The 22,383-nt window shown below is 67.0% G+C and overlaps 2 protein-coding genes across 3 annotated transcripts; one reads left to right on the forward strand and one right to left on the reverse strand.

The window, feature by feature from the left end:
- Positions 1–13,019: 13,019 nt before the first annotated feature.
- SNCB (synuclein beta) lies at positions 13,020–17,473 on the reverse strand. Its single transcript, XM_062587413.1, has 6 exons — positions 17,441–17,473; positions 17,168–17,295; positions 15,453–15,491; positions 15,001–15,119; positions 14,122–14,211; positions 13,020–13,778 (listed from the first exon to the last, which is right to left on the reverse strand). The coding sequence occupies exons 2-6, from the start codon at positions 17,286–17,288 to the stop codon at positions 13,746–13,748; spliced, it is 402 nt and encodes a 133-aa protein (XP_062443397.1). The 5' UTR covers positions 17,289–17,295; positions 17,441–17,473; the 3' UTR covers positions 13,020–13,745.
- Positions 17,474–18,730: 1,257 nt separating this feature from the next.
- EIF4E1B (eukaryotic translation initiation factor 4E family member 1B) lies at positions 18,731–20,524 on the forward strand. 2 transcript variants are annotated; one of them, XM_062587314.1, is made up of 7 exons: positions 18,731–18,748; positions 18,923–19,011; positions 19,136–19,231; positions 19,396–19,459; positions 19,725–19,838; positions 19,974–20,113; positions 20,410–20,524. In XM_062587314.1, exons 1-7 carry the CDS (start codon positions 18,731–18,733, stop codon positions 20,522–20,524), a joined length of 636 nt encoding a protein of 211 aa, XP_062443298.1. The 2 variants fall into 2 exon arrangements, with proteins under 2 accessions (XP_062443298.1, XP_062443296.1); XM_062587312.1 differs by having other exon boundaries at positions 19,725–20,113.
- The last annotated feature ends 1,859 nt before the right edge of the window (positions 20,525–22,383 follow it).

Raw genomic sequence — 22,383 nt, forward strand, 5'->3', positions numbered from 1 at the left:
CCAGGGCTCCTTCCTCGCTCCCTGGGGCGCCGGGGGGATCTGGCAGCGCGGCCGCGGCCGTGCCGCCTGCCGGGGGCCCCTCGCCCCGGGACTGCTCCTGGCCGCGCATCGGGGTGCAGGCGGGTGGCTCCGCTCCTCCGTCGGGCTCCCGAAACGCCACGTGCTTGGCAGGAGCCGGCGCGCTGCCCGCGTCCTTGCCGGGCGCCTTGAGGCAGGGCTCGGGGGCCGCCTTCTCCGCCTGCCCGCTGGGAGCGCAGGCGGGGGCCGCGCCGCCGCCGCCGCCACGCTCTGCCCCGCAGCTCCCCGCGCCTGCGTCCGGCAGGAGCGGTCCCGCCGGCGCCCTCTCCGCCGGGCCCTCCGCGGTGCCCCGGGCCTCCGGCTCGGCGGCGCAGCAGTTCCTCATGGCGCAGCCCCCCGCGGCGCAGCGGGCGCCCGCCGGCGGGCAGCCTGGGGCGCCGGCGCCGGCCCGGCAGCCCTCCTCGGCGGCGGCGGCAGCCCGGCCCAGCAGCTGCAGGCTCCGGGGCTCCTCAGCGCTGCCCATGCCCGGGGAAGGCCTCTCCCATGCCAGTCCTGCCGCGGCTCCTGGCGGGGCTGCAAGAGGGAGACGGGAAGGTGAGCGATCGGTCGTCGGCTCTTTTCTTTCGGGGGTCACGCAGGCGCCTCGGGGACCCCGCCAGCCCCCGGCGGCGTCTGCGCGGGCAGCCCTCGCCGCGCTGGGAGGAACCGCGGCGGCTGCCTACCGCAAAAGCCAGCCTTGCTCCGAGCTGGGGTGAAGGACGAGCGCGACTCAGGCGTCGCTGTGGCTTCCCCAGCCGCGGGGACGTGGCGCCGGCACCCCTGCGGAGAGAGCAGCAGCTCGGGACCGTTCCCCCGCAGCCCGGGCACAGGGGCTCGGCACGCCACCCCCCGCGCCGGCGAGCTGCTCCGGCGCAGCCCAGGCAGCAAGGCACCGGGCCAGGCACTGCTCTGCCCTTCCTGGGACCAGCCGGGCCCCCTTGGATGGGGCAGCGAGGGGAGGCGCCAAGCTGGGGCCCCACGGCGCAGCGGGGCCGCGGAGCACGCGGGGGGCAGATGTGGGAAGGCAGCCGGAGCCCCGGTCCCACGCCGCCGGCTGGGGGAGCCGTGCCTGCTCCTCGGCAGCACCCCATGGGAGCGCGAGCGCTCGGCACAGCCCCGCTCCACCGAAGGCAATTCCCCGCGGCAGCTGGAGCCGTGCCGGGGGAAGGGGGGGAGCATGGCAGTCGGTTCCCCTCCCGGGCCGGCCACGCTCCCTTTCCGCCTGCTGCCCCGGCACCTCGAGGGACGCCTCCCGCCAGGCCACGGCAACCCCCCAGCTCAAGGCCTGCAGCCGGCCCCACACGGACACGGCTCGCGCATCTCTCAGCTGCTCTGCGCAGACCTGGATGCCCACAGGCACCTCAGCACAGGCTGGGGCGCCTCCGGCCAGCCCCTGCCCAGCACAAGTCCAAGCAGGGCAAGATCGCTCTGCCCCCAAATCCCGGCCCCAGCGAGCAGTGGGCGCCGTGGGGCAGCGCTGGGGAGCACCATGCTCCGGCAGCAGCACTGTGCTCAAAGCAGCTGCCAACGCGCTGCCTCCCAACCTCTGCTCAGGGCGAACGGTGCTCGGGGAGGGAAGGGGCACGCACAGGCAGCGGGACACCGCAGAGGCGCCTTTCCTCCGTGCCCTGCGCCAGGGCTGTGTCCGCGCAGCGCAGGGCTGAGGCTGCCTTGCTCGGGCTGCCTGAGACACACCTGCATGGCTGCGCACCGGGCTAATGCCTGCGCCCCGCTCGCCGTGCCCGCGCCGACCCGATGGCACAGGCCGCACGCCGAGGCCGGTGTTGCACAGCTGGCCCCAAAGCCCCTTCAGCCCCCTAACGCAAGGGTCTCCGGGGAGGCCGCGATCTCCCCAAAGAGACCACGAGTCCAGCCAGTGCCCAGCACACGGCCCATCGCCCAGGAGTGCCCGACGCCTCCAGGCACGGGCGCTGCCAGCTGACTCCCGGACCCCCGGGCACCCGGAGAAGGCACAGCCAAGCGAAACGGGCTCAGAAACAGCACAGGGCGAGCGGCCGAAGGCTGCGGGAGCGGGACCAGCCCTCCCCAGAGCGGGGGGCCGGCGGGCACTGACCCCCCCCCCGCCGTGCCCAGGGCCCTCCAAGGCAGCAGCACCCCAGCGCCGGCTCCCCACGGGCTGCCCCGCACCCTGCCGCCAGCAGCCTCCGCCCCCGGGGCCCGCCGGCGCCCCGCCGCAGCACCCAGCGCTCCCGGCGCCCCGACGGCCCCCGGGAGCCCGCCGGGCCGCGGCGGCGAAGCCGGCAGCCGCGCCGCGCTCACACGCGTGTGCGCTCGCCGGCGGGCACGGACACGCGCGTGTGCGTGGCCCGAGCGCGGGTGCGCGCACACGCCGCGCTCCGCGGCCCCGCGCGCCCGAACAAAGCGCCGCGGCGGCGGCGCCCCGGGAGACCCCGGCGGAGCGGGGGGGCCGCTGCCGCCCCCGGGCCCCGACGGCGAGCGAGCGAGCGAGCGGCGCCCGGCCCGGCGGCGGCGGCGGCCCCGGGACCGCGGTTACCTGCGGCGGCGGCGGCGCGTCCCGCTCCGCTCGGCTCCGCTCCGGCGCGGCGGGCTGGGCGGCGGCGAGCATGCGTGGGGCGGCGGCGGGGGCGGCGCCGCGCCCCGGGCCGCTCCCCCGGCTGCCGCCTGCGGCGGGACTCTGGCGTGGCACGGCACGGCACGGCACGGCACGGCACGGCACGGTGGCCGTGGGGAGCGCGAGGGTGCCCGGACGGCGGCGACGGGCACACAGAGCCCCTCGGCGAGCACCCCAGCCCCCACCCCAGCTCAGAGCGGGCACTCCCGGTCTGACCCCCAGCACCCCCGTAGGGATCCCCCGGCCCCCCGGCAGGGATCCCGGCACTGCCCCCCATCACGCTGGGCGGTCACCCCTGGCACCCTGGCACCCTGGCCCACACGGGCACCCTGGCCAGCCCCCATCACTGCCATCCCATCAACCAAACCCACCCTGAGACCACCCAACTCAGCCACTGTGTTGACACAGTTGGGGCTGCGCGTGCCCCAGCACAGCCACCTTGTCACCCCTGGGGAGCTTGCCCCCAGTACACCCTGGCGCAGTGGGGCACAGGGCCCCGCTGGCGGGGGCCCGGGCGATGGGTCCTGTGCCCTGGCCGGGGCAGCTCAGGAGCGTGAGGCCCCTTTCCCCTCCTACCTTGCGAAGGAGCTGATGGAGGTGACCGCTTTCTGCCCTGCGCCCTCCTTCTGGGCATCACCCCGGGGTCACCTACACGGCCCTGCTCCCCCCCCAGCCCCTCAGGGGGGAGCCTGCACCCCACAGCCTGCCCAGCCCTGGGGAAGGCTGCAGCGCTAGCGGCCGTGGAGGGGAGGAAGGATCGCTCCTTCGCACTCCTCACCCTCGGGGGAGGACGGGAAGGAGAGAACTCCCCCCCCCCCAGCTTCCCCATCTCCCTCCCTGGCTGCGCTGCCTCTGCTCCCGGGCTCGGGCTTTGTCTAACTCCTTCCCACGCGCTGCTGCTCGCGCTGCGGGGGGAAGGCGGCCCGCTCGCCTCCCCGCAGCTCCGCTCGCCTCGCCTCGCCTCGCCTCGCCGGCAGCCCCGCACCCCCTGCGCCGGGGGATCTCCTCAGCCGTCCCCCCCCCCGCCCCCCGGCACCTCGCTGCGGGGACAGCGGCGCGCCTCCCGAGGCCGAGGGCCAGGGTGCCCCTCCGTCCGGGAACCCTGGGGCGCTGCGGACCGCCGCCGCGGCGGGCACCCGCTCGCCTCGCTGCGTTGGGCTCGGCAGAGCCCGGGGAGAGCGCTGCTCCCCGGCGAGCCCCGGGCGGGAGCCTGGCGCCACGGGGGTTCACGCTGACCCCGAGACCGGTGTTCCCCCTCCTGCACCGTGCACATGCTGCACCCCATAGATCTATAGGGCAGCGTGCCGGCGGCGCTGGTGCCGGAGCTCGGCAGGCCTGGCACACCTGGTTGCCTGGAAACGGGGGAGGTTGGCGGTGGAAATGCTCCTTCCAGTAAACAGCGAGGCTGGAACAAAACCCCGAATGCTAAAAATAGGGAGGAAGGATATCAAAATAAATAGCGGAGTGACACCTCCCCCGGGGCAGAGCGGGGCAGGCCCTCGCCCCACCACGCGGCCCCCGAGGGCTGCAGCGAGCCTGCTCCCCCCCACGCCGGACCAGGCACCCCGGCTGTGGGGCGCATGCGTGTGCAGGCGTGCTGCGGCGGGCACACGCGGACACGCACTGCCGCGGCCTGGCTGTGGCGTGTGCACGCGTGACCGCTGGCGGGGCACACACGCACCGCCGCGTGTTTGTGTGTCGGGGGCACTGGGCGCCTGCCCGCAGCCCCCATCGCTGCTGCGTGTCGGGGAGCCGTGGGGAGCAGCAGGCAGAGGCAGGCGCTGGCACGGGCCGCCAACATCCCCCTTCTGCAGATCCCCGCCGCAAGCCCCTCGGCGAGACCCCGAGCAGCCAGCCCCGTGCTCGGGCCGTCGCGCCGGCAGCCCCGTGTTGCACAGGGTGCAAATGCACCGTACTCACAACCGGCCCGGCACCTCCCTGGCGCGCGTGGCATGCTCGCCCCGGCCACGGCTACGACCACCCGCTGCTCCCACCCCTGCTCCCCTCCCCGGGGATGTGCCCCGCACCCTGCGCAGGCTCTGCCAGCACCTCCTGGGCCCAGGCGGCCTCGCTGTGGGGCTAGGAGCCCAAGCGAGGGGCAGCGCCCGCAGGGCATGGTGCAGGGCCTGGCGAGGGGTTCGCGTTGCGCGCCGCCCTGCGTGGGGGCAGACCCGAGCCTGGACGCCGAGCCCCGGGAGGAGCAGGGAGAACGGACCCCCCCTCCCTGTCACCCTGCAATGGGGCGCAGGCCCCCATGCCGTCCTGCTCGCCCCACTCCCTGCTCTCAGCCCTGCCAGGAGCTGCTCTTCCCCGCAGCAGCCCCACTCTCCTCTCCCCTTCGGCACCTCACGTCCAAGCATCTTTCCACGGCCTCCCGGGGTGGCCCCGCTGCCCGCGCGGGGCCCCTTCCCCTCCCGCGCCGGGCAGCCTTCCTGCCCGGCTGGCCCCCCTCCTCCTCCTCCGCTCCCCACCCGGGCACCTCGCGGGCTGGCAGGATAACAATAGCGAGGAGGATGAGTAAGATGGTCCCCATCGCCTTGGCAACGCACTCCCGCGCGCGGTGGTGCCGGAGGAGTCAGCCGCCTGAAAAGCGCATTACCCCTCCCCGGAGGGGGCTGCCGGTGCAGGTAGCGTGGCAGCCCCCTCCCTGCGCGCCGCGTCCCCACCTCCCACGCGCGCACGGGCAGAGCCACGTGAACGCGCCCGGCTGCGCCCACACCGGCAGGCACGCAGCCCGCCGCCACAGGGGCTGCACGCGCGCGTGAGCGCGCACGTGCACGCGTGAGCACGCATGCACACGCAGCCCGGCGCTGGCGTCCTGCCCGTCGTCTCCCACGGAGCTGCTATCCCCCCCCCCAGGGGTGCGAGGGCTCAGCCCTCCACGGCCGCTGGCACCCCTGCGGTGCCCGCACGGCCCCCTCCGCGCCTGGGCGAGGGACGGCTCGGGGACACCTTCCTTAGCTGCACCCAGCCGCAGGACTCGGGCGCAGCTGGCTGCCCTTGGGTGCAGCCCAGCTCCCCCAGCTTCCCGTGGAGCGTAAGAGCTGCGTGGCAAGTGGCCATCCCTGTGGGCACCCCAAAGCCACGTCCTCCCGGAGGGTTTAACACGCCTCCAGGTGGTTACTGCTGCTACGAGCCCGAGAGGGCTCAGCTCCCCATCTCCTCACCGCCAGCCAGAGATGTTAACCATGCCACGGCTGCGCAGCTCAGAGGTGCTCTCCAAAGCACAGGCCTGCCTCTGTGGATGGCTGGTTTGTAGGAAACTGTGGTTATCCGAAGGAGCGGGTCTAGCTGAATCATTTTTGATCACCTGTTGCAACCAGCTGCTGCTACTTCAGAAGAATCAAAGCCCTTCCTACATTTCCCCTGTGCCGTTTGTGGCGACAAGGCAGGTACTCTTCATTTCATCTTTCTCTTTTCCCAAGGGCTGGTTCCAGCAGCTCAACCGGTGCCGAGAAAGCGGAAGCCCTGGCTGCATTAACGACCTGTGAACGTGCTGTAGCAGCTAAGTGTGCGAGGAATGCAAAGCGGTCAGTGACTTGGACTTGGGATGGGGCCGTGATACAGTGCGTCAGAGGATCCTGTTGGAGGCTGTGGAAACCAGAGGTGCTCGGGAAGCGTGGAGCGCTCCTCTGGGCACTGCTGCGCGAGGGCCGGGCTGGCGGTGGCTGAAGCGCGCCGCTGGGAGCCTGGGCGGTCCGCGTTAATCAGGGAGCGTCAAGCATCATGCTTCTTAAATAGTCTGCTCCTGGGTTGTCATGGAGTCAACTCCGGCTGGTGGCATTTGCAACAGGCGCTGGGGCCGTATCCTGTCCTGGCTTCGGTGCTGCTCTTCACAGGCCGCTTCTCACGCGGAGGGAGCCACGTGCGGCTGGGCAGCCCATGCCGGGGGCCTGGCTGCCAGCCCCTGGCCATCCCAGGGCCTCAGCAGTCCCCTTGGCTGGGTTCGCCAGCAGGTTCGTGGCTTGGCTGGTCACCTTCGCACCCCAGTGAGCGGGTGGGGACGTCTGGCTGGGCTGCCACGGCTCCTTCAGATGTTCCTTGCCGTGGTACCAATGAGGGTGTGAAGACCGATCGGAGGAAACGCGTGCTGGCCTCTCCATCCCCTTCCCGCTGCAGGCCTGCAGCCCAGGCACAGCCCTTCCCCACTGCGTGTGTCGCGGTGACGCGCTCCGACAAGCAGGGAGAAGACGTTTGTAATGAGTAACACTCATCCAGCGCCTGTGAAAAGCAGCTCCGGGGCGGGGTGGTGATGGTGAGCACTGATTTACAGCTCAGTGCACCCACCAGACGCACGCTGAGCGCATCTGGTGGGGGGGGACACACTCCAGCTGCTGGCGGCACTGCCCGCGCGGGGGTCCGGAGGGGGTGAGAGTGGGCACGGCCCCCTTTGCGAGGCAGCAAAGGTCCTCAGCCACTGGGATTAACGCCTGGGGTGCAGCGCACCACGCTGCAGGCTCGGAGACATCGTCGCGGTGGGCTGTGTCTGCTGCTGCCGGGGGGCTTGCCTTGGCTCTGGGTTTTTTCTTGAGGGGGGGCTGTGATAACAACTGCATTTTGATGTTCTTGCACAGGCACATGAGTGGGAAAAAATAATAAGGCACTGAACTATAGCGATGGCCAAGAAGGGATTTGCAGCAGAGAGTCAGAGGATGCTAGTCCCGGGACGAGGGCTTCTGCACTTGTTGCTGGCTTGAAAGGCTGGGAAAGGACATCGCAAAGACCCTGCAAAAGCCAATGGTGTTAATGCCTGAGGCAAGCTGGGGAGATCCTGGTTTGTGGTCAGCACCATGCTGCAGACAGAAGACTTACTGGTGTGTCCTAGAACATGACCAGCTTGTGGAAATCACTTTGCCCCATGCGTATCACTGGTTTGGGCAAAGCAACTGAATTGCAAAAACAGATTCTGATGGATTCTCCACCTCCACAAGGTGTGGGATTGATGGGCTGGCCCCAGATGTCAGTACCAGGGAGCGAGTGACCTGCTGGATAGCTGACACCTCCACCCGCACGCTGGGGTACCAGGTAAGCTCAGACACCTTGCACCTGGTGAGGCTTCAACTGTTGCTCTTGCTGCCTGGTCCCACAGGGCCTGTGTGACAGGAAAGCGCGTTAGCCAGAAGGGATCCATGGGTGCCCCCACATCCCAGGCGTGGGGTCCTGCATGGCACTGAGGACTACATCAGCAGCACACACTGCGTGAACACCTTGGTCTGCACCCGGGCTGCCTGGAAAGACCTTTGTGCTGCAGGGAAGTGCCCAGCCCAGCTGTAGCTCTGGGGATGATGCTTCCGTGGGAGCTTTCTGCCTCTGCTTTCCAGGAGAGCTTCCACATCAGCCCATGCCCGGGCAGCAGGCAGTGTTGGTACAGACAGGGCTTCTGTGGGATTTGGTGCAGAGGGATGCACAGTGGCAGCTAGTGCACCTTAGGGGTATTTTTCAGACCTGCTGCACGCACAGGCTGGGGTGCAGGATTGCTCAGCTGCTCGGGCATTTCCAAGGCTTCTCTCTAGCCATCGAGTCTAAAAACGCTCATAAAGCAGAAGCTGCCGCTGGCCCCTGTCTGCAGTAGGGCGGAGTGGAGAGGTGGCAGGATGCAGGGAGCTCTGCCAGGCTGGGTGGAACGAGCTGACACCAGGGAGAGCTTCGCGTTTCTATCACCCCCCAACCCAGCCGCAGGCGAGCTCGGACGTTACCCGCTGCAAAGGTCCTGCCTGAGAGTGCAGCCCCTGTCTCGTCCAGGTGCCCTGTGGGTCCTGCCTCGCTCTGGTCACTCTCTGCCACACCTGAAGGGCTGGGAGCTGACGGGGACAGCCAGGCTGCTGGCCCTGCCTTTCCCCGCTCCTCCTCCTCCGAGGCAGGGCTTCCCTGCCTGCAGCCTGGGGCCTGCTCCCAACTGCGGTGAAGTGCTTCCCCCTGCTGTATCTCCAGGAGCTCCTGCTCTCCGCCCTGATAGCTGCTGCCCTGATAAATGCTGAGCCACCACAGGTATTGCCGCAGCTGGCCGGCAGCGTTCCCTGCATTTCCCTCTCTTTGGAGGGAGAAACAAGCCAGGAGCTGGGTGGCTGATGTCTGCTCCTGGCACTCTGCAGGTGGGCTGCCTGGCAGTGTGATGCTTTCCTCCAACCACTTGCTCCCCAGCACAGCTCTCTGCGATGGGGAAGGAGGCTTTGCGCTAAGCTTGCACCCAGAGCTGGTGCCCACAGAGTTCCCTGGAATCACCCTGCCCTTGCTCATCCTTTCCCTTTTCTGAAGTTCCTCTGCTTTGCTGACATTGCAGAGAATGAGAAGGATGAAGTCCTTACTTATTTACGTTTGTAATTTTGCTTTGTTTGGGAGATGTTCTTGCAGTCTCAGGAACTTGCTTTTAGGAGCTGTAGCAAGCCAGCAAACCCTTTAGGGCATACACTGCAAATATCTGCTCCTATGAGAAGAACCAAGCTACCAGCAAGCCCTACCCTCTGCTGGTACCTCTGTAGCTGGTCGCACCCACATGAGGTGCAGGAGTGTTGCTCAGGTTGTACCTGGATGCTGTGTGTTGCCCACCAAAAGGACTGTGTTTCTCACGGGAGCTGCTTGCTAAGTGAGACCAGCTCTTAGAGCCTGAACAATGTGCCATACGTGGGACACCCTTTCCAGCTGCTCTGGAGGTGGTAGAGCAGGGCAGAGCTGGGAGCCCTTGTCCCATGGGGCCTGCTTCTCACAGTGCTATAACTGCCTAAGAAGGTCTCAGTCCTCCCAGGTCCCAGCCTCCATCCAGCCAAAGCATTCACCAGGGACTAGATTAGGCGATTCCTACTTCTGTTTCTTAGCTCAGGCTCCAGAATCATGGCCTGATACAGAGCAGTGGGGCAATTTGATGTGTTTGCCCCTGTGGCCTCCCTCTCCCTCTTGGAAGGAGCCTTGTGCTCTGCATTCCTGTAGGGTTTTGGAGCAGTGGGGCACAATGGCATGGGATGCCTGCACCAGCATGGAGCCCACTGCCTCTGCACTGGGGACACCAGTGGGGCTATTTGCAGTCTCAGTAGGACTGAACACAAGGAGCTGGAAGACTATGAGCAAATAAGCTGAGACCAACCCATGTACCTAGCAGCTGAGGGTGGGTGACTTTCTCTAAAACATCCACGAAGGGGTGCTGCCCCCCATTTCCTGCAGAGCCCAGCTCCGAGAGCAGTGCTGAACACCGCCAGACTGGCCCAGCACATGGCTGTCCTCACTCCAGGGCCATGGCACAGTAGTTGGCTTCCCACAAGCAAAGTCCAATGATGGCAACATCTTGGAGCTTCCCTGTGACATCCTTGCCTCTGCTGCTATTAAAAACAGCTCATGAGGGAAAACACACCCTCAGTGTGCATGAAGGAACACACCATACCATGCCACACATGTCCTGTAGGCCCTTCGACATGTTGCAGTGTGCAAGTGACAGCACCCAGCCTTAGCTTCATCTGGGTGCTTCTACCCATGGGAGGTATCACATCACCACACGGACACTTTGCCCTCTGTGCTAGAGTGATGGTGTGTGAACCAACAGTCGGTCACATAATTCTGGGGTTTGGGGGAAGCCTAAAGCCTAACTGTAATGTAACTCTAAATGGCTTTCTCTCTCTCCTATCCCTAACCCTAGACTCAGGTGAGGCCTCAACTGGAGCCCACCAACCCCTGTTGCTGACCCTGACAAGAAAGTTGCCCTCCAGTCAGTCTTGGTGCAGCCCCACATTTCCGCTGGCATGCCCTTTGCAGCCCCACTCCATGGGGACCTCTACGCTTTCTCTCGCTCCTAACCCTAACCCTATCCCTATCCCTAGCTCTATGCTTACAGGCCTGTAGCCTTGCCCTCTTTTAACAGGGAGCAACGAGCTTTCTAATGAGCTTGGCTGGCTCCTCTGACATACTCGGTCTTCCTTCCTCTATCAGACCCTCACTATGGGGCAGGGGATATGTTGTGTCTTAAGGTACCCAGGGGTCACATTCTCCATCCTCTGCAATCATAGGCAGATCAGAGTGAGCCAAGCTGGGACCTGCTGCAGATACCATTTTCCTCCGAAGGGACAGGGCATGCTGGCACCTGGGACTCTGTCACAGCGAAGGTCTTTTGCAGCACAAACTTTTAACTGTCCTGTGCAGAAAAGCTGCTCTGAGGTTTTGCTGATCCTGAACTTGAACAGCTCCCATGGCTCCACCCATGGCTCAGGCCCATGCCACTAGAAATGGCCTGGTGGAGGGGATCCCAGCAGCAGGGAAAGCTGCCTGTCTCTAGCTTGTTCTTTCATTTCATTTGTCCCATGTCACCTCCGTGCTGCTTGTGCTCTCAGGTCACTGCAGAAGCTGGCTATGGCCCCATTACACGCACTATTCCTGCGAAGGAGCATCCTCGTCATCTTGGTACGTCCATCCCCAAATGCAAAAGGAGATGGCAGGTTTGTGGGACAGTGAGGCCAAATGCCTTTCTGAGCTGCACTGACGAAGATCCAGCCTAGCTCCACCGGGCTCTGGGATCTGCAGAGTTGCTGTATGGGCTGGCCTGTTTCCCTGCCTTGCCCCAGGCCTTGCGGAGTCGGCTTGGTGCTTTTCCTCCTGCACCCTCCTGCTTCAGGCCTGGTCTGGCTGCAGCAGTGGTAGATCATGGGGCTCCCAGCCAGCACGAGGATGTTGCGTGGATGCTGGTGGGCCAACAGTAAATGGTGCTGCCTCGCGTGGGCTGTCAGAGCAGCTGGCATCTCTGCTCAGAGGCAGTAGAGAGCTACCATGGCACCAGGATTTGTTCATCCCAGGACCCTCAGAGCTCTGCCTGTGAGCAGAGCCACAAGGTATGGGGAGGGAGGCATGGCAGATGGGGAGGGATTCCCACATCAGTCGTTGGGCTTGGCTCGCCCTAAGCAGCAAGCCTGGAGCAGGCACGCACTCGCCCTTGGCAGGATGTGTATGTGAATGGAGCTTGTGTGACCATATCCTTCTTTGAGGGGCTGAAGAACTTGAACCATGTTCACTGCGGCCACTGCAGCTTCAGGCATGAACGGGAGCCCAGCTGCCACCTCCTGCACCACCTGAGCAGTGCTTGCACAAGGCTCGGGGAATCTCCACGGTCCTGACCTTGAGCTCCAGGCCCATGTCGTGTAAGTGCCTATCACCCAAGGGCTATTCTGGCTCACTTGTTTCACGTTCCCAGATGCTCCCCTCTGCTGCCCTGATGCCAGGAGCTGAGTGTGCAGTACACGCAGAGCCTGCATGCTGTCACCCCCTTGGGGCAGGGACGGAGGGATGGCAGGGAGATGCGCAGTGGGGAGGTGCAGCCCCACCATCCCAGCAGGGACTGCTGTGTGACACTGGGCACTGCGAGGAGTCCCTGGGGAGGCACACCGAGGGCTTGGGCCGGCTGTGGCGGTGCCCAGAGGTGACAGGCCAGGCCCTGTGCTCGTGCGAACCAGGGGATAAAAAAAGCACAATTTGCTCTCGGGTAAGGGACAGCCCATGCGTGCTGCAAGGGTCGTAGGAGGCTGTTGCTGGAGAACCGCAGCGGGGGTGTCCCGACCTGGCCCTGGGGACATGGCCCAGCAGCGCCAGGCGATGGCAGCCCGGCTCCCGGCACCAACTGCAGAGTCAGCCGCTGCTCATGTCTTTCATGCAGGCTCTTGAAGGATTTGCTCTCCCTAGCCCTGCTCCATCCTAGCCTGCCACCGTCTGGGGGAGCCCGGCTTGGCCCGGTTGACACAGGGGCACGTGACGGGCGCTGCTGGCACTGCTGTGACCGGCACCGACACAGCAGCAGAGCCACGGCCGGGATTTGCAGATGTCAGCAAGCCCGTTGTGTGTCCACGTTGACTGCTGCAGCTTGGCTCTTTGCCGACAAGGCTGGCGAGCCGGCGCAGGTAGGGGATGTAACCTGAGGTGCATGGGGGTAGGCCCAGCCCCATCCTTCATCCCTGCCCGAGCCGCGGCCGTGGGCCCCATTTTCTAGCACAACTTGTAGAACCAAGGACCAGAGCGGGGAGGGAACCAGGGCTGGGGTCCAGGACAACGTCCTGCCTCCTCCAGGCTCTGGGTCCTGAGCCCCGAAGGGTGCCTTTGCCTTCTCCCGGGGACGCACAGCACTGCAGCCCAGAGAGCAGGCAGGTGGTGTGGGGACAGCACCTGCACCCCGGACCTCAGCCAACGCCTGCAGCCAGGGCCTGCAGCACCGCACGGCTCCCGGGAGGGAGCCAGGAGCATCCAGGACGACGTTTCGTCTCCACGAGGACCAGTCCTGCCCAGTCCCTCATCTGCCTGAGGAGAGGTGGTTCTTCTGCCGCAGCCCCCACTTCCCCTCCCCCAAATGCACCAGGCCACGGCTCCCCCCAGGGACCCCGCAACCAGGACCAGGGGGCTACAGATGAGAGTTGGCTTTATTCACGGACAGGGGGGCAGCCGTGTCGCAGGCGGCTGCGCTCTTATTGCACATCGAGCGACGGGGTGGGGGATATCCATGCCACGTCACAACACAGCGTCGGCACTACGGGACCCGGGGGGGTGCGGGCACCGCCACCGCCCAGCACGCTGGAGGAGCGGGCCCAGGTGCCAAGGGCTCACAAAGGCAAAAGACCCGTCCACCCATAGACAGATAGGTAGATATAAAAAAAAATGAAGAAAAAAAAATAAAGTCGTTCCACGATTACTAGAGCAGAACCACAGGGACACGCGTGCAAGCCAAATGTACAGCAGCCCGCGAGCGGGTCAACATGCTCCATACAGACACAGACGCTGCAGGACACCGCCGGGGCTTATGGCGCTGGGAGGGACCCAGGGCGACAAGCCCGGGCTTCACGGACACACGCACCCACGCACGCACGCACGCCAGCCCCTGCGGGCAGCGCCCACGGCTCGGGCACGCACCGGGGCTCCGGGGCTTGGGCACAACGGGTTTCTCACGGCTAGACACGACACGGAGACACAGACACGGTCCCTTGGAACGGAACTGGAGGAAGAACTCGTGAGCGAACGGGGCAGCGGCGCCGCTGACCCTCCCCGGCACCCGGGCTCCAGCCGGGGCCGGCTGGGGAGGAGCAGAGAGCCACCGGCGGTTCGTTGTGCTGCTGGTGGAAGAGGCGAGGACGGGGGTCCATTATGCCTCTGGCTCGTATTCCTGGTATTCTTCCTGCAGGGCGGGAAAAGAAAGTTTGCAAGAGAGCCCAGGAGGCAGGGCACGGCTCCAGCCCCACGCCTGCCCACCCCATGGCCCCACGGCCTCAGGGCTGCGGGGCTGCAGGCTCCTGGGTGGCTGCGTGCAGCCAGCCCCACGCCTGCCCACCCCACGGCCCCACCACCTCGGGGCTGCGGGGCTGCAGGCTCCCAGGCAGCTGTGTGCAGCCAGCCCCACGCCTGCCCACCCCATGGCCCCACGGCCTTGGGGCTGCAGGCCACAGGCTCCCGGGCGGCTGCATGCAGCCAGCCCCACGCCAGCCCACCTCGCGGCCCCCCATGCCACCCCGTCCCCTCACCTGCGGGGGCTCCTCGTAGCTCTCGCCCTCTGGCTCCAGCAGCGGCTCAACCAGCGGCTCCTCAACAGCCTCCTGGGCCACCTCCTCCGGCTGCGGGGGAACGGGCGGTCAGTGCCACCCACGCGGCCTCCCACGTCGCCTGTGTGTCACCCGCCCGCCCTGCGCCTGCCGGACCGGGGGGAGCCGGCAGAGGCTGGCAACGCTGCGAGGTGTGCGCGGGGGGCACCGGTGGGGCGGCGCGGGGGGGGACGCAGCAGCGGGGAGCCGGCAGGGTGCCAAGTGCCGCGAGGTGCCCGCGGTAGGGGAGCCCGGGCACCTGCGTCCTCGCGCTGCTCCCAGCCTCGGCCCCCGGCCGAAACCGCGAGCTCCGGGGGCCGGCAGACCGCGGGAGCCCCCTGCACCCCGGCGGGAGGGTGGCGCCACGTGAGCCCTCCCTGGGGCTGGCAGAGCGGCTGGCAGGAGGGAAGGGGGGGGCCGCCAATGCCCCCCCCGTCCCAGCCGCCGCGCGGTGGCAGCGGCTGCCGTGGCCTCGTTTCTTCAGCTGTTGCTATTTTGGGCTAAGCTGGAAGCGCCGGGCTCATCGGGCTCATCGGGGCGGCGAGATGCAAACCCGCCGCCCCTCCCCGCAGCCGTCAGGCCACCTCGCAGCCCGCCGGAGCGCCGCGCCGCCGCGGGCCCCGCAGCCGCCGTGCGCCGCCGCACGCCCGCGCACGCAGCCGCGCACACACGCACGCACCCGTGCACGCCTCCGCGGCGGCGCTCCGGCCCCCGGCGCGGGCGCGGGGACAGCGGCGGGAGGGATCCCCGCCAGGCCTGGGCACGCGCCAGCCGCCCTGCGCGGGCGCAGCGAAGCGCCGGTCCCCCGCGGGGGCTGCTCACCTTCAGGTCCGCGGGGAATTCCTCCCTCTTGACCAGCCCCGTGGCAGCCGCGATGTTGCCGGCGCCGGAGAAAGCCGCTTCGCCCAGCTGGGACGCCTGCTCCTTCGCCTTCTCAGCCACTGCAAGGGCCGGGGACCAGCATCAGTGTCGCGCACCGGGGAGAGCAAGGGGCCCCCCACTGCGCCATGGCATGGGCGGGGGGGCCTGGGGAGGAGCGGGGCAGGATGAGGCCATTGCTGCCTCCTCCTCCTCCTCCTCCTCCTCCTCCTCTGCGGGAGGGGGCTGGGATGTGGCTCTGCAGCTGGGCACAGAGTGCGAGCAGCAGGCACAAATCCTCTGTTGCGGGCCTGGTTATGTAAGAGGCTTTAGCCGGGTGACATCACGGCCCCTCAATTAGCCTCTGATCTCGTTAGCGCAGCCGCCCACCCCGGAGAGCAGCAGGGCAGCGGTACCTGAGGTGACGCCTTGCACCACGCCTTGGGTTTTGCTCCCTGGGGGTAGAAAGAGAGAAAGAGAGGGGTTAGAGGGGCTGCAGCAGCCGTGCCCGCGCTGTGCCATGCCGGGGGCGGCATCCTGCCCACCGCCACACAGGGCACCAGCCCCTGCGCTGTGCAGGGCAGCCAGGGATGCTGAGCACCCACCTGGCTCCATGCGAGGCTCATCCGGATGCTGCTGCTCAGGTGCCCAGGCCTGGCAGACCCGGGCTGGGGCAGCGCAGCTCCCAAGGAGCAAGTTAGAGGGGCTCGGGGAGGCGCCGCAGCATGCCAGGGCACGGGGCTGCTGTGCCGCAGCTTCGGGGCCGTGGGAAACCCCACGGGCACAGCACAGGGGGCCGCAAGGAAGAACCAGCTCTGGGGCAGGAGACCAGCCCCGCGAGCCTCGGAGCCACGCCGCGTGGCAGCTCGCGGCACAACCGCGTGCCAAGGCAGATGCCCCGGGGGCCTGGTTTCACGCCAGAGCGCAGACGGGCAGAGCACGCGCCGGCTGCGCCGCTGAGCAAGGCCTGCTCCAGGAGCCGGGATCAATACCCCGAATCGATGCCAGCACAGCGCGGGCGGCGCTGCAGTCAGAGCAGCCCGGGAACCAGGTCCTGCCACTGCCTGCACCGGCCCTGCCATCCTTTCCAGCTCAGAGACGCTGCCTGCACAGTTCAGGATGCCTGGCAGGATGGGAGCAGGGCACTGGTGAACGAGGGCAAGGCAGGGGCAGCTCCTGCAGGGCAGGAGTCTTGGGGTGCTCCTTGAGCTGCTGGACCCCTGTCCCAGGCACAAGCCCCTGGGCAGGACGAGCCCCTGGGCACCGCTCCTGCCCCCAGCCCTGCAGGGCTGCCAGGCTGGGCCCCAGGCTCGCAGAGCAGTGACACAGGAATGGCTCCAGGGCCCGAGCCCTCTGGCAGAGCCCACGTGCCCTCCAGCCAGGCAGGGCACAGTGGGATGGAGCCGGCCTGGAGCAGCCAGCCCTCCTGCTCCCTCCCTCTGGCTACAAGCCATGGGCAGGCACCAGTGCTTTCCCCAGCCAGCCCAAAGCCGGCCTGCGCAGCCCGCTGGGGAGCCACCTCTTCCCTCCCAGTGATGTCTTCTAGGAAATGGTTATGAACGGCAGGGCCAGGCCAGCCCAGTTGGGGCAGCACATGGGGAGCAACCCCAGCTGCCAGTCCTGGTGCAGGGGAGAGGCTTGCAGAGCTCTGGGTGCCTGGGCAGGGTGCATGGGTGCATGGCACATGTGGTCCAGGGACAGGCCTCTCCAAGGGGGCTGGCACAAACATGCCCCCAGCCTCCTCAAGACAGATACCTCTCAGCACAGTGACCACTGAGCTGTGGGGAAACCACTGAAAGCAGGGCTTGGCCTCCAGTCCCTCTGCGCTCAAGTCCCCAGAACATCCTCAGCAAGGAGCTGTGGGGCTCACCGAGTCAGAGCCCTGGGAGCTGGGGGGGGAAGTTGGAGGGGGTCCTAGCCCTGCAACAAGCCCCAGACCCTGCCCTGCCCACAGGTCCCCATCCCACTCTGTGCACAGGGGGTGGGCACAGGGGGCGAGGGCAGGGAGCAAGCATGGGAATGTAGTGGGGGGGGGGCAGGACCAGCGAGGGCAGCAGGGGATGGGCACAGGCAGGGACAGGCAAGGGCACAGGCAGGGACAGGCAAGGGCAGGCGGGGGGCAGGCCCTTACCGACATAGAGGACCCCCTCCTTGGTCTTCTCGGCTGCCTCGGCCACCCCCTGCTTGGTCTTCTCGGCGGCGGCGACCACCCCCTCCTTGGCCTTGGACAAGCCCTTCATGAACACCTCCATGGCGGCTCTGCGGGGACAGGCCGCACGGCTTCACCCCCGGCCCGGCTCGGCCCGGCCCGGCCCCCCCGCCGCCCGGCCCAGCCCGACCCCGCGCATCCCCTGCCCCGGCCCCCGGCCCGGCCCCGGCCCCGCGCCGCGGCCGCGCTCCCGACCTGGCTCGGCGGCGGCGGCGGGGACGGGCGGGGCTCCGCGCGGGCCGGGCCGGGCCGGGCCGGGCTGCGGCGGGGCGGGCTCAGTGCGGCTGTGCCGGAGCGCGGGGCGCGCTGCGCTGCGCCGCGCTGCGCCGCGCTGCGCTGCGCGGGGGGGACCGCGCCGCGCCGCGCCCGCCCCCAGCCCCGCGCGGCAGCGGCACCGGCGGCGGCACCGGCGGCGGCTCCGGCCCCCCGCGGCGTGACGCGACTTCCCGGCCCGGAGGGGAGCGCGGCCACCGCGGGCTGCCTCCCGCGGGCGCTGCTCTGCCCCCCCGGCCGTGCCCCATCCCTTCGCATGCCGCCCTGATCCCACTCCCTCCCCACCACCTCCCGTCCTGATCCCCCCCGCCTTCCCCATCCCACCCCTGTCCCCATCCCATTGCATCCTATCCTGATTTCACCCCCTCCCCATATCCGATCTCTTCCCCATTGCATCCATCCTGATCCCATCCCTGTCCCCATCCCATCCAATCCTGTCCTTATCCCATCCCATCCTGATCCCATCTCTTCCCCATTAAATGTCCTCTGCTTCACATCTCATCTCCATCCCTCCCCTATCCCACCCTGATCCTCGATCCCCATCACTCCTTGTCCCATCCCACCTTGTCCCCAACTCATCCATCCACATCCCTTCTTGGTCCTAGTCCCATCCCTATCCCTTCCTGATCCTATCCCATCCCCAAGCCATCTTGATCCTCCATCCCTATCACTCCTAGTCCCATCCCACCTTGTTCCCAACCCATTTATCTACATTGTATCCCACCATGTCCTAATCCCATCCCTATCCCATCTTGATCCCATCCCATCCCACCTTATACTCACCTCATTATGATCCCATCCCCTCTGCATCCTGTTGCGTCTTGATCTGGTCCCATTCAGGTCATGATCCCGTCCTCCCCATCCTCCCCATCCCACCCTGTCCCCATCCCATTCTAATGCTATCCCACCCTGTCTCCGTACCATCCCACTCTACCCCATTCCTCACCATCCTCTCTCAAACCCATCCCATGCTATCTCCATGTCATCCCTGTCATCTTATCCTGTTCGTCTTTGCGCTGACCCCATCCCTCCCTGTCCTGCCCCAGACCCCTATTCCTGCCTTGCCCCCACCACCAGAGGAGCAGGGCCAATGCCCCTTCCCAGCATGCTCCCCTCCTGCCTGGCAGCAGGTGCGGTGGGGCCGGCTGCTCACCCCACCCGGCTGTGGGCCCTTAAGAACTGGGGGCAGCTGGGGAGCCTATGCTAGGCATGATGGCTACTGGGGAGCAGGTGGGTTCCTGCCTTTTGGGTTGTGTCCCTGGAGCTCCTGGCTGCAATGCCTGTTTGGGGGAGGCTGGCAGGCCCCTGGGAGGGTCCCAGCATCCCTGTACCCTAGCTACTGATGTGGGAGAGGCCCTGGTGGAGTGGCCATGGGGCTCCTAGGGGCTACCTCTCCTTCCCCAGAGAAGGCAAGAGGAGCAGAGGCGGCGGCGGGCTCAGCAGCAGGAGCTGCTCCTGGCAGAAAGCCTGGGCAAGCATCCACTGCAGAACAGGTACGGGGTCCTGGGGTGAGTGGCTGAGGCTTAGCCACAGGGAGCATCTCCTGGCACAGGAGGGGAGCCCTGGGGTCCCACGGCTAGGGGGGCTCTGGCATCACTGACCTCCTTCCCTCTCCAGGTGGGCACTGTGGTTCTTCAAGAATGACAAGAGCAAGATGTGGCAGGCGAACCTGCGCCTTGTCACCAAGTTCAGCACTGTGGAGGACTTCTGGGCGTGAGTGCCCTGCTGGGCGGGTGATGTGCCCCTGAGGGTGGCAGGAAGGGGTGCTGGAGTCTCTGTGCCATGCAGCATGATGCCGTGCTACAGAGCCTGGTGCTGGGGGTCTCCAAAACGCCCATTCTCACCTGCTCTTGTGTCTCCTCTCTGACCTGGTGCAGCCTATACAGTCACATCCAGCTCGCCAGCAAGCTCACGTCGGGCTGCGACTACTCCCTCTTCAAGGTGGGACACACTGCGTTGTGCAGCCCTTCCTCTCCTGGTTGCAGTCCCTCCCTGCTGCACAGTCCCTCACCACCCCTGTCCCCATGTTGCCCTTCTAGCTGGGAATACATTCACAGGTCCCTGCAGAGGTGGCATGGGCTCACTGGGGCACCCTGGCCATGGTGCAGGAGGGGAAGCCTGGCTAAGTGTGGCAGGGCTCCCTGCACCCCGAGCCAGCTCTGGTCACGTGCTTGGCATGCCTGACGGCTGTCTTACCCATGCCCAGGATGGGATCGAGCCCATGTGGGAGGACAACCGTAACAAGCGTGGCGGGCGCTGGCTCATCACGCTGGCCAAGCAGCAGAGGCACACAGAGCTGGACCGCTTCTGGTTGGAGACGGTGAGTGTGCGCCCTGTTCTGGCCTCTTGTGCTACTCTGTGGGGACAAGGCAGTGGCCTTTCCCTTGTGGCAGCTCTGAGCCTCAGCCCCATGGGTGGCAGACACTGTCCTGAGCCTCCCTTCTTCTCTGGGCAGCTGCTGTGTCTCATTGGGGAGATGTTTGATGAGTACAGCGACGAGGTGTGCGGGGCCGTCATCAACATCCGCGCCAAGGGGGACAAGATCGCCATCTGGACCCGGGAGGCAGAGAACCGAGAAGGGGTCACCCACATTGGGTAATGTGGCCCTCATGGCTCCTTCCCTGCAAAGGTCACCCAGCTCCTTGTTGGGTTTGGAGGGGAATGAGGTCCCAGTGTGAGCCGTCCCCCTCTGAGGGATGGACTCCAGAACAGTGGGTCATTTCTTCACCTTTTGTCCTGAGCTTGTTCTCCGTTATCGCCAGTGGCTGACTGGGGCTGGTGGTCTGGGTGCCATGTTTGCCAGCAGGAAGTTTTTTTTTTTTTTTTTTTTTTTGGGGGGGGGGGGAGGGAAGTGCCCTTGCCTGGCCCCTACAGCCTCCTCTCTCCTCCAGGCGTGTCTACAAGGAGCACCTGGGCCTGTCGCACAAGGTGGTTATTGGATACCAGGCCCACGCGGACACGGCCACCAAGAGCGGCTCCCTCACCAAGAACAAGTTTGTGGTGTGACTGTGGGGGGAGCTGGGGGCCATGTCCCCTGCGAGGGGGGACCTGTGAAACCCCACAATGAAAACGCTGCAGCTGGAGGCAGTCGCTGTGTCCTGGGCTGTACCAGGGTCCTGGGCATGCTGGTGCACGGGGGGGAGGGCTGGCCCTGCTTTAGGGGAGGTGGTGGGGTGGGGTGGGAGAGTCTTGTAAGAGCGACCACGAGCTGCCGAACCCTGCACCTGCCCTGCTGCGGGAGCAGGGCTGGGAGTGCAGCTCTGGACTTGGGTGCCTGCCCTGGTGCTGAGCATCCCTGCAGCACAGCTACCTGCAACCCTGGGACCTGGTGGGGGCCCTTCCCCCTGGGCCTGTGGGGGCACCCTGTGGTCTGGGGGAGCCCCAGGATAGCCCTTGGGAGGATGCTGGCTCCATCCTCCCTTGGCCTAGGTGTGGTTACGGCCTGGCGCCCTGCGAGCCGAGGCGTGAGAGGGGAACCCTCTGTGCGGCTCCCTTGGTTGGCTCAGCCCAGGTGGCCCTGGGAGCCAGTCCCCACCTCTCCCTGAACCCAAACCACCTTTGCTGCAGTGGGACCTAGGCCTCGTGCTGGAAGACCAGCCCTCTGCTGAGGGGTGCCCCAGCGGGGCCTCTCCTGGGGATGCTGCGTGCATTCTCACGAGTGCCCAGGCCTCCTGAGAGCCCTGCGTGCTGCTGAGCTTGAGCTGCCTCCTCCCGTGGCGTGGGTGTGGTGAGGTGGCACAGCCAGGGCAGGGTTTACTGCTGCCCGACCTGCAGTGCGAGAGGCTCCTGACCCCGGCACATCGAGCCCTGTGAGTTTGATGTTCCCCTTAGCTGCAGCTACTTCTGCACCCTCCCTTCCGTGGTCCTTCTCCCTTGCTGTCCCTCCTGGTGGTCCTTGCTCTGGACCCCCTGGGGGGCCCCAGGCTCCCCACCCACTCTGTGAACCCCCAGGGCTTGTGCCATGTCTTGGGGCAGCACATCCAGCAGATCTGCAACTCTTGAACTCGGAGCCCCCCGCGTGCATGTGGGGCCCTGCCAAGCAGGTGGGGGCCGCGTGCCCCTTGGCTCCCCATTGCCACACGTGGCCCGTGCTCCTGCTCGGGGCTGGGCCCCCCTGCAAGGGGGCAACGTCAGAGCCGTGCCCCTGCTGGGGGCCGCAGGGCCCTGTGGCCCTGGCTGGCCGCCTTTGCACTGGGCGATGCTCCATGCGCCGGGCAGCCCCGGGGGGCTTCGCTGGAGCGGGCTGAGCCCTGGCCTCGGAGCCCCCCGGGGGTGCCAGGGCGGCGGGCCGGGGCTCGGCTGCACCGGCAGCGCCTCGCCGCGCGGTGGTGCCGCTCGCCCGGCCTTGGCCGCCTCCGGCGCGGCGGGGCCCGCGGCGCGGCGCCCAGCCCCGGGAGCCGGGCGCTTGGCCGCCTGGGATGAGGCGGAGGAAGGCTTGCAGGTGCTGAGCCCCCCTCTCCCCTTCGCTTAATGCACCTGCAATTGCCCCTTGTTTGTGGCCCCCCCCCCCAGCAGGAGCAGCGCACGGGGGGGGGCTGCCTGCCCCCCTGCAGCCTGAACCTGCCCCACTGCCCAGCGTGGGCTCCCCCTGCCTTGTTGTGGGGCTGAGCATCCACGACACCCGCTGCCCTGTCTGCCAGGGCACCCTGTGCCCTCCCCCCCCCTTTCCCTGGGGCAGTAAGGTTGCAAGCCCTGCCGCCCGCAGGAGACAAGCTCCTCGTTAGCAGGTTCAGGGCCTGCTGCTGATTGCTATTCCTGGTGCTGGCAGGGGGTGCAGGCTAATAGGGATGGATCAAGCAGGGACTCACACGGCAGCACCCCAGGGTGCTGGAGCCCCCTTGGCAGGGGCTGCGCCTGGCTCGGCA

This window comes from Rhea pennata, chromosome 14, assembly GCF_028389875.1.
Source record: "Rhea pennata isolate bPtePen1 chromosome 14, bPtePen1.pri, whole genome shotgun sequence".
NCBI classification, from domain to species: domain Eukaryota; kingdom Metazoa; phylum Chordata; class Aves; order Rheiformes; family Rheidae; genus Rhea; species Rhea pennata.